The 11,347-nt window shown below is 46.1% G+C and overlaps 1 protein-coding gene across 1 annotated transcript; it reads right to left on the bottom strand.

The window, feature by feature from the left end:
• Positions 1-4,261: 4,261 nt before the first annotated feature.
• On the bottom strand, positions 4,262-10,996 carry LOC146341807 (vomeronasal type-2 receptor 26-like). Its single transcript, XM_084807695.1, has 2 exons — positions 10,879-10,996; positions 4,262-5,166 (listed from the first exon to the last, which is right to left on the bottom strand). The coding sequence occupies exons 1-2, from the start codon at positions 10,892-10,894 to the stop codon at positions 4,262-4,264; spliced, it is 921 nt and encodes a 306-aa protein (XP_084663821.1). The 5' UTR covers positions 10,895-10,996.
• Positions 10,997-11,347: the final 351 nt, after the last annotated feature.

Raw genomic sequence — 11,347 nt, 5'->3', positions numbered from 1 at the left:
CTTCCTTCCTATTTCAAAAATAAGAGATGCAATAAAGTAACCACTTTGGAAACCTAGTAGCAAAATGTTTTTGGCAGAGAATTTTTTGAAAAGAAAACAGAACCCTATATGACAAAGGCAAAATAAGGATTTTAATATGATTACAATGAATGCAATGCAAATCATTTCCAGGGTGCCCTCTGGGTATTCCTGCAAGAAAGATGTATGTATAGGATTCCAGTTTCTTTTGCATTGTGGAAAAAGTTGCATGTCTTTTGATTGAACGCTGCCATTCCTATGGATTAATTCAGTCAGTCATTTTCTGGAGATAGTTGGCTTTAGCAATTAATGCTCTGAGTCCAACCCAAGTATAGGTCATATGTGCTGGCAGAATCCCAGACCATTATAGAAATTAATTGTTATTTTAATCCTTCAGTATAAGGGTTGCATAGAAAAGTAGTTCCATGTAGTTCCCTTCAGAAGCACAAGCAAATGTAATGGGATTAGATAAGCATGATGTCATTTACACTGAAATTAGTAATGACAGGAGGTAATTCTGATGTGTATTTAAGAATATATTCTGGGTTGACATATATAATGGAAATATATGGAAATATATACTTTCTTACAGTGGTTCACCAAGCAGTGAATGATGGGGGGTTTCATGGAAGTTATCTGGGTCTCTAGGCATAACGACAAAAGAAGTTATGCCACCAATGATGAAGTCACCTGGTTGAAAGTATCTGTGAAGAATAGGGAGAGGATCACCAACAGTGCATTTTTTAAGTTGAGTCTTGCATGCCATGAGAGGCAGCACAAGCAATAAAAGCACTAATACCATCATTATTGTTCTAAATTCTCAGTCACAAACATCAGCCTAGTTTCTGTATGATGCTTAAGTTTCATGAAGGATATAAGAGCCTGAGTTGAATGGCCATTCACTCCTCCCTCTCCTCACATTCTGTTCTGAAGCCTTGCACCTGAATCTCAAAGCATGTGAGGTCACTCTGAGACAGCCTTCCCTGCGCTGAGATTCTAGCTCCAGATCTGAAGAGTACAGGGCATACTTGTACTATCCATCCCTTCTCAGTCCTTAGCTTTGCTAATGGGAACTGGGTCTCCAGATGGGCTTCAACAAGAAGCAGAATTAATCACAGTCATTTTGATAATTATAAGGGGCGAAAATCACAATCCTCACATTCTGATTTCTCTATGGCATCATGAAAAAAATAATAATTCTCACCTCTGCTAGTCTCTTCTAACTTTTTTTTATGGAACAGCAAGAGACATGTCAATTCGGATTGAGGCAAAGTGAGAGTATTGCACTCAATGGTGAAAATAGGGAAGGTTTAGGATGAGTGGTGATCTCAAAGGTCTCAAGGGAAAAATTCAATTCAAAATGCATCTAGGTGCTGTTTCAGGGGGAACGTTGATGTTGTGGACGTTTTCCATTCATACCCGTCTATTGTGTGTGAGTGATATTGTTTAAAGGTTGAAGTTCTTCTCAGCAGTCACTAAGTGGAAGCCCCCATTTTCTCATCCTAGGCTGGATCTACACTTACCACCTTTTTTCGCTTCCAATGAGGTTTCACCGCCTGCCTTTCACACTATGCAGTACCCGCCTCGAATTGGAACCAGAATTTCCCACTTCCGTGATCCTGCTTTCAATACCCTGGTATCCCAGTATTTCCCCTTAATGTGCTCTGATTTTCTGCCTTTGTTACCATATCCGGTCATAGTCCCCTCCCCCGCCTGTCCATATATGACAGTGTTTGCATTTCCCTCCTGTCCAATCACAGCTCTTGACAGCCCCATGTCTTCTTCCAGCTACTGCTCACATAGCTTCCTCAGCAGCCCCTGTTTCCTCAGAAAACAAACAAAGGGCTGGATGTGCGCTTGCTTGTCTGATCTCAGAAGCTAAGTGGGGTCAGCCCCGGTCACCAGTTGGATGGGCGACCGCCTTGGAATCAGGCTTCCTGCACTGAGCAGGGGGTTATTCTATCCCTTCAAATGAGATTAAGTTTTACCCCATCCTATCCCCTGCTCCAGATGTGTGTGTCTTTTAAATTAAGGTGTTATCCTCGCAGAATCGGGGCTTCTCCTCAATGTTTTTTTTTTCTAATTCAGGCATGATGTTTGAAGGATATATGTATGTATGTATATGTATTTGTATATGTATATGTATATATGTACACATATTACTGCAGATGCTGACTGCAGCCAGGAAATCAGAAGTAGGAGTGTACGAAACCCCCTTACCTTTGGTCTGTGGGAATCCTCAGGGGGGGAAGGTGATCTGTTCCTCCCCCCTGGAATCCTTGCTGGCCCCGGCTGGCTCCACTCAGCAGTGAGTCCACGGAGCTGCCAGATGGCTCTGGCCACTGGGACGCAAATGGCATCCTCATAGCAGATGCCATTTGCATCCCTGTTCTTTCCAGTAATAGGCTACGTAAATCTTTATGTAGCTTATTACTGGAAAGAACAGGGACGCAAATGGCATCCACTACGCTGGATGCTATTTGCATTGGAGCAGCGGATGGTGGCAGTGGATGGACCCCACCGGCCGGCAGCAGTAGGTTCCGTCCTGGGGGGATTTTGGGGGGTGGCGGGGGGGTAGTCCATTCCACCATGGGCTCCAGGGGGGCGGATTCTAAAGAATCCGGCCTTATTGGAGTCCATAGTGGATTTCTCCACCATCCCTAATCAGAAGACTTTTACTTCTTGGGAGGATAGCAATGACAAATCTTGATAAAATAGTTAAGAGCAGAGACATCACACTGACAACAAAGGTCAGCAGAGTTAAAGCAATGGTATTCCCTGTAGTAACCTATGGCTGTGAGTAGGGATGTCAGAGAATTCCGCCATGGATCACGGTGAGGCCGAATGCCAGTGCATTCAGCCCCCGAACTCCGTGGCAGAATGTCCTTCCCCCCGCCCCCCCCACGGTTCTCCCCCGGGACGAGACTCACCTGGGGCGGATCTTCCGGGTGGTGGTGGCTCCGGCGGTGGCTTCAGCAGCGGCAGCGGCTTCAGCAGCGGCAGCGGCGGTGGCCGGTCTTTCGACTGGCTGCCGCCGCCGCCATTTCCACTCTGGTAAAAAAAAAAAGAAAAGAAAGAAAAAGAAAGACGTGATAGGCTATGTAAAGATTTGCATAGCCTATCATGACTAGGTTTAAAAAAAACACACGAGGTGATAGGCTACGTAAATCTTTATGTAGCCTATCATGGCTGGGTGGGTTAAAAAAAAAAAAAAAAAACCACATACGCAAATGGTGGTGGCTATGGCCGCCGCCATTTGTGTTCCTTATTTTTGCCCTCTTAATCTACGTAAATATTTACGTAGACTATGATGGCGAAAATCAAGGGGAATGCAAATAGCGTAGCGGGTACTATTTGCCTCCCTTTTTGATTCCCCATTTTAGCCTACGTAAATATTAAATAGGCTAAAACAGTGAATCAAAAAGGGACGCAAATAGTGCCCGCTATGCTATTTGCGTTCCCTTTGATTTTCGCCATCATGTTCTACATAAATATTTACATAGATTAAGAGGGCAAAAATAAGGAATGCAAATGGCGGCGGCCATAGCCGCTGCCATTTGTGTACACGTTTTTTGGGGTATTTTTACCCAGAGCCCTCCGCGGCTGGAAATCTGGCTGAGGATGGCTCTGGCCTGGCTGGGCCTGGCCGGCTGCTCCACAGGGCTGCCGCAGAGCACAGCCAGCCTCGGAGGATTCTGGGGGGAGGGACAGAGCGCCCCCCCACCATCAACATAATCCGCGAACAGGTAAGTGACTTTCGTACATCCCTAGCTGTGAGAGCTGGACCATAAGAAAGGTTGAGTGAAGGAAGATAGATGCTTTTGAACTGTGGTGTTGAAGGAAAATTCTAAGAGTTCCTTGGACTGCAAGATCAAACCAGTCCATACTCCGGGAAATAAAGCCAGGCTGCTCACTTGAGGGAATGATATTAAAGGCAAAACTGAAGTACTTTGGCCACATAATGAGAAGACAGGATATCCTGGAAAAGATGCTGATGCTAGGGAAAGTGGAAGGCAAAAGAAAGAGGGGCCGACCAAGGGCAGGATGGATGGATGATATTCTGGAGTTGACGGACTCGACCTTGGGGGAGTTGGGGGTGGCGACGGCCGACATGAAGCTCTGGCATGGGCTGGTCCATGAGGTCACGAAGAGTCGAAAGCGATGGAGTGAATACACAACAACATGTACACATACACACACTTCTGTTAAGGCAATCCTAAATCCTACTACAAAGTTTGCTTATTCATGGTTTTTTTTTTCTCATTAGCTCTTCCCTGGTGTTTAACTCCGGTCTTAAGACAATCAGGTAACATTTTGGGAAAAATATACAACCCAGCAATCCAGCACTAGAAGCTAAGATGGAGAAGATCTCCACAGCTACCATGTCTTTCCCCTTGGAGCTCAGGTAGGTGGGAACAAAGGAGAGCCAAACACTGCAAAAGACCAACATGCTGAAGGTGATAAACTTGGCCTCATTGAAACTGTCCGGCAACTTCCTGGCAAAGAAAGCCACAGTGAAACTGATAATGGCCAGAAAACCCATATAGCCCAAGACACAGTAAAACATACTTGAAGACCCCTCATTACAGCCCAGTACAATTTCTTCAACCAATGAGTGCATGTCAGCATCTGGAAATGGGGGAGAGATTCCCAGCCATACAATACAAATACATGCCTGGAGAAAGGAACAGCAAACAACAATGGAGTTCGACAGGCCTTTCCCCACCCATTTTCTGACCTTGGAGCCCGGCTTTGTGGCCATGAAAGCCAGAACCACTGTGATAGTTTTTGCCAGCACACAAGACACAGCCACTGAGAAGATGATGCCAAAGCTAATTTGTCGGAGGAGACATATTATCTCCCCAGGTGGAATGATGAAGAGCAATGTGCAAAGAAAACATAGGAGGAGGGAGATGAGGAGAGTGTAGGTGAGGTCCCGGTTGTTGGCTTTGACAAGGGGAGTATTGTGGTGTTTCAAAAATGTCCCAAGCACCACCATTGTAAAGAAAGAAAAGGAAAGTGCCAAAATAGCTAAGGTGATCCCCAAAGGTTCTTCATAGGACAAGAAGGTTGTTTTCTTGGAAACACAAGAATCCTGGTCTTTGTTTGGATACTGGTCTTCTGGACATTCAAAACAGTCATCCATATCTGAAATTGAAACAGATTTATTGTCCATTTTCTCAGTCATTCTGTTAATGTTTTTCTCACACAAATTGACTGATACAATAACAAATATTGATTGCATTAGCACAATAGCCATGGCAAACAGAATGCGCTGGCATTCAGCCTCCCCGAGATCCATGGCAGAACTTTCGTACATCCCTATTATTTTCGCCATCTTAGTCTACGTAAATATTTACGTAGACTAAGATGGCCAAAAATAAGGAACGCAAATGGCGGCAGCCGTAGCCGCCACCATTTGCGTATGCGTTTTTTTTTAAAAACCCAGACGTGATAAGCTACATAAGTCTTTACGTAGCATATTACGAATGGGGGGGGGACAGGCTGCAAATGGCGGTGGCGGCGGAAGCCGGTTGGAAGTTCAGCCACTGCCGCTGCTGCCGAAGCCGCCACTGGAGTCGCTGCCGCTGCTGAAGCCACCGCTGGAGCTGCTGCCATCCGGAACATCCGCCCCAGGTAAGTCTCATCCCGGGAGGGATCCGCAGGGGGGGTGGGGGGTGGTAGGCCATTGCTCCATGGAGTTCAGGGGGCCAAATGCACTGGCATTTGGCCTCACCGGAATCCATGGCGGAATTCTCTGACATCCCTAGATCTTGGGCACCAAAGTACCACATGGGCCAGATCTTCAGTGAACCTACAATCACAGGAACAGGCCCTTAATTTATATGGACCTTCCCTCTAATACTGCTAATGGTAAAATATTCAACCAAGCATTAGTGAAAGCCTTCATGATAGGGCATTATGAACCACTTACTTGGTTTCTTCCAGGGACATCTGCAGTGGGGGTGAGGTGCTCCGTCCCTCCCTTCGAAATCCTCCCTGGCTAGCTTCACTCCGTGGTGACTCTGCGGAGCCACCAGCCATGGCTGCCCGCAGCCGGACATCCGGCTACTGCTGGGCTGTGCAGGGATGCAAATGGCAGCTGCCGTAGCCGCTGGCATTTCCGTCCCTGTCTTTTGCCCTGATTGGCTATGTATATATTTACATAGCCTATCACGCCAAAAGACAGGGATGCAAATGGCGTAGTGGCTGCCATTTGCGTTTCTGCCTATTGCCGTGATAGGTTATGTATATTACATAGCCTATCACGGCCACCCCAGGGATGCAAATGGCATCCCTACGTTAGCTGTGATAGGCTACATAAATACATAGCCTATCACAGCCATTTGTGGGAAGGCAAATGGCAGCTGCAGACATGGCAGCCATTCACAGAGCACCGGACGGCCGCAAACAAGTAGGCTCCATTCCTGGCCCATTTCGGGGGTGGCAGGGGGGGTTGCTTTGTTCCGCCACGGATGCTGGGGGGCCGAATGCACTGGAATTTGGTCTCCCTGGAATCCATGGTGGAATTCTCCAACATCCCTACTTCCAGAGTTCAAAACTCATTAAATCTGTACAATAAGTTGGGAGTTTCAGGGGCAGTGAGGAAGTGAGGAAAGGTGCATATAAATGGGTGCTGATTTTAAAATACAGCCCATTATCTACTTGAACATTCACACTGAATATTCTTTGCTAGGGATGTCAGAGAATTTTGCCACGAATCTAGGGGAGGCTGAATGCCAGTGCATTCGGTCCCCCGAAATCGGTGATGGAACTGTCTGCCACCCCCCACCCCTGGGATGGGACTTACACTGGGCGGATCTTCCTGGCAGCAGTGGCTCCAGCAGCAGTTCGGCGGCAGTTCGGCGGTGGTTCGGCAGCGGTTCAGCGGTAGGGATGGCGGAGAATTTCTCCCCGAAACTTCGGGGGGCTGAGTGCCAACGTGTTTGGCCCCCCAAACAAGTTTCGGGGAGAAATCCTCCGAACCCCCCCACCCCCCACCCCCCCCGGGACGGGACTTACCTTTGCGGAATGTCCCTCCCGGCGGCGGGTCCGGCCGGCGGTTCGGTGGGTGTTAGAGCGGGGCGGGAGCGGCAGCCAGTCTTTGACTGGCTGCCGCTGCCACCATTGCAATAAAAGAAAAAAAATGCCCCCTGATAGGCTACGTGATTAATGTAGCCTATCACGGCTAGATTTGCAAAGTCAGCCGTGATAGGCTACGTCAATCGTCACATAGCCTATCACGAGTGACTTAAAAAAAAAAAAAAGCACGTACGGATAATGGCGGCCCCCATAGGGAGCCGCCATTCCCGTTCCTTATTTGGTCGCTGTAGTCTACATAAAGATTTACGTGGACTACGGTGAAAATAAGGGCAACGCTATTTGCCTGGGGGGGAGGCGCTCCGTTCCTCCCCCCCGAATCCTCTGCAGCCGGCTGTAGTCTGGGGCAGCTCCGCAGAGCAGCCAAGCAGTCCCAGCCAGGCCAGAACCATCTGCAACTGGGTTTCCGGCCACGGAGGGCTCTGGGTAAAACAAAAAACAAAAAACTGCGTGTGCAAATTGTGGCGGCTAAGGCCGCCGCCATTTGTGTTCCTAATTTTTGCCCTCTTAATCTATGTTTCACATAGACTATGATGGTGAAAATAAAGGGGAATGAAAATAGCCTAGTGGGCGCTATTTGTGTCCCTTTTTGATTCCCCGTTTTAGCCTACGTAAATCTTTATGTAGGTTTTTCATTAAGCAAATTCTCTTTACACTATGCACCAAACTGATTTAATAATCTCCTAAAATCTGTTTGGGAGTGGGATATAGGTGTGGTATCATCTGCATACAACTATATTGAGATGAATTTGTCACCTGCTCTTAAAGGAAAAAAAAAATAATTGTGATCGTGATACATATTCAACTATATCAGTCAAATGCAGATTGAAAAGTAATGGGGCCAAGATACATCCCTTTAGTGGTTTTGACTGTGTTGGACAATTGCCCGTGGGTACCTAATCTACCTTCATGGACGTATCGGTATACAAGCCATGAATTTGCTCAAGCAGTTGGCTACTGACATGAAATTTAATTAATGTCTTGCACAAAAGGTGCCTTGGGATGGAATCAAAAGCTGCTTTAAGAGCCATAAAAGAACATGTAATTGCCTAGATGCCCTAGTCACATGTTTGTTGATAAGGTGTTGCAACAACAACAACAAAATCAGTGGTCCATCATCCCCTATGATGAAGAGGACATCTTTTTTGGTGTTAGTTCTAGAAGGTGTTGTAGGTCTTCATAGAACCGATCAACCTCAGCTTCTTCGGCCTCTGTGGTTGGGGCATAGACTTGAATTACTGTGATGCTGAACGGTTTGCCTTGGATTCATAATAAGTTCATTCTATCGTTTTTGAGATTGTGCCCCAGTACTGCTTTTCCCACCCTTTTGTTGACTATGAATGCTACTCCATTTCTTCTAAGGGATTCTTGCCCACAATAGTAGATATGATGGTCACCTGAATTAAATTCGCCCATGCCTGTCCGTTTTAGTTCACTGATTCCCAAGATGTCGATGTTCAATCTTGCCATCTCATGTCTGACCACATCCAGCTTACCTTGATTCATTGATCTGACATTCCAGGTACCTAAACAATATTGTTCTTTACAGCATCGGATTTTCTTTTCACCACCAGACACATCCACAGCTGAGTGTCCTTTCGGCTTTGGCCCAGCCGCTTCACTCTTTCTGGCACTACTTGGAAATACCCTCTGCTCTTCCCCAGTAGTATATTGGACACCTTCCGACCTGAGGGGCTCATCTTCTGGCGTCATCTCTTTTAGCCTTGTGATACATTCCATGGGTTTTTTTTTTCAAGAATACTGGAGTGGGTTGCCATTTCCTTCTCCAGTGGACCACATTTTGTCAGAACTGTCTGCCATGACCTGTCCGTCTTGGGTGGCCCTGCACGGCATAGCTTATAGCTTCACTGAGTTACGCAAGCCCCTTTGCCACAACTAGGCAGTAATCCATGAAGGGGTTAGCCATGATAGGCTACCTAAATACATACGTAGCCTATCATGGCTAAAGACACGGACGCAAATGGCAGCAGCTACGGTGGCTGCCATTTGCGTTCCTTCCTATTGCCATGATAGGCTATGTACATATTTCCGCAGGGACACAAATGGAGGCTGCTACTCCATTTGTGCTCCTGTCTTTTGCCGTGATAGGCTATGTAAATATATACGTAGCCTATCACAGCTATAGACACAGATGCAAATTGCAGCAGCTATGGCGGCCGCCATTTGCGTTCCTTCCTATTTCTGTGATAGGCTACATATATAATTTCATAGTGTATCACGGCCTCTGCAGGGACGCAAATGGTGTCCCTGCGTTAGCCGTGATAGGCTATGTAAATACTTACGTAGCCTATCACGGCCTTTCGAAAGAGACGCGGCTGCCATTCGAGGAGCACCAAAACGGCCGACAAAGGTAGGCTCTGTTCCAGGCTCATTTTGCAGAGTGGTGGGGTGGGTGGCTTCGTTTCACGATGGATTCTTGGGGGCCGAATGCGCTGGCATTTGGCCTCCCTGGAATACGTGGCAGAATTCTCCAACATCCCTACTACCCTTCATGAACAGCAGTACTTTTCTGCACATCCAATAGTATTTACATTAGCCAATTCTGTGTCTTGTGAAATACAACAAATGAGTACCTAAGAGTTAGGGTATGTGCAAAAGTAAGTGAACCCCCAGTTGCATCAGTTCAGTTAAAAATAGTAATTAGAATTAGGTGTTTAAGTGGTGAGGTTGTACTTCAGGGGTGAGTTTGGGAGGACCCACCCTGTAAAAGGATCAGAAACTTTCTGAGTTTGGTTTTCACCATATGGTTGTGAGGAAACACTGCATGCCACTATCAAAACACATCTCTGAGAAGCTCAAAAAAGTGGTTGTTACTGCTCATCAATCTAGAAAGGTTTACAAAACCATACCTAAGGATTTGTGGATTTGTAACAATCCACTGTCAGAGAGACAGTCTAGAAATGGAGAAGGTTCAGGACCACAGTCACTCTACCCAGGAGTGGTCATCATACCAAAATCTTTCCAAGAACAAACCTGTGCATTATCCAGGAAGTCGAAAAGAACCCCCATTATTTTCCCCTTACCTCACTGTTTACAATCTCCACTCTCATGCTAGGGTCTCAGTCTAGATCATCCATCCTCCCCACCTGCACCTACCTTAGAGTAGCTGCAAGATATGGATTTAAAGTACTGTCTCTTTGGGCCTTTGGAATCCATTATAGCAGGAGCGGGCAAGATGTCACACCCCAGATGCTTGACTCCTCCTCTTATTAGCCTCAACCATCATCACCAATGACGTTGTAGTGCAACAATGATTGAAGTCCTACATGTTCCCCACCCCTGCATTAGAGTCAGTTAGAGTAAGTAAGCAAAGGGAGCTCACTTAAAGCAGGGTGAGGAATAAAAGAAAGAAATGAAATTATAAGCTTCTCACCTTTTTTAAGTATGATGATATACTGTCAGCATATTATTAATATCTGGTTTTTGATAAGTGTTCAATACTTAGTCACAACTTCTTTGAGTTTTCTCTCTCTCCCATATCTGTGAAGGAAAACTGGGTCTCCTTGAGTCTCGGCACTAATAAATGGCATTTTCCATACAGGTACATGGATGGATGCCATTCATCAGAATTGAAATGTCTTAAATGCTGCAGTTGGGGACACTCTTGGCTGTGTGTGTGTGTGCGTGCAAATTTGCCTCCTGCACACACAACTGTATAATAGTCTGGCTTCCACTCCATGGATTTGTCATGCATGTTCCTAAGCATCATAAGATAACCCTGCACATCACAACTCTTACCGTTCTGCTTTGACATTTTTCCTTTGGGACATGGGAGGCAATCATAACAGCAAATCTGCTTCCCTTCCTGCTTTCGCCTGAAATAACCAGGGAGGCAGCTTTCAGTACACAAAGACAGGGGCAATGCCTAGATCAGAAACAGAAAAAAATAAGAATATTAACAATGAGATCTGATGTTTGGAAAATTGTATGATTGGTGGAGGAACAGTTAGGGGAATGGGCAGTAGGTGCTGAACAATGGTATCCTCAAAGTTCTACAGTATGTTGAAATCCAATGGGCTACTGCTGCTCTCTGGCAGTTTTTGCTTCTTTTTTGCTATGTGATGGAGGGAAAAGATGACATTCAGTAACTTCATCTTACACCCACTTCACACAATTTCTCAGGAATGATTGGATGCTGAAAAAACAAACCAACCATAATTGCTACTGCTGAACTTCAGTTCATGTCTACCAGGGCCAGAGTCAAAGG

Source organism: Heloderma suspectum, chromosome 6 (genome assembly GCF_057233095.1).
Source record: "Heloderma suspectum isolate Gila_16-S chromosome 6, 16-S_ref, whole genome shotgun sequence".
Lineage (NCBI taxonomy): Eukaryota > Metazoa > Chordata > Lepidosauria > Squamata > Helodermatidae > Heloderma > Heloderma suspectum.
This window is presented reverse-complemented; position numbering and strand designations above follow the sequence as displayed.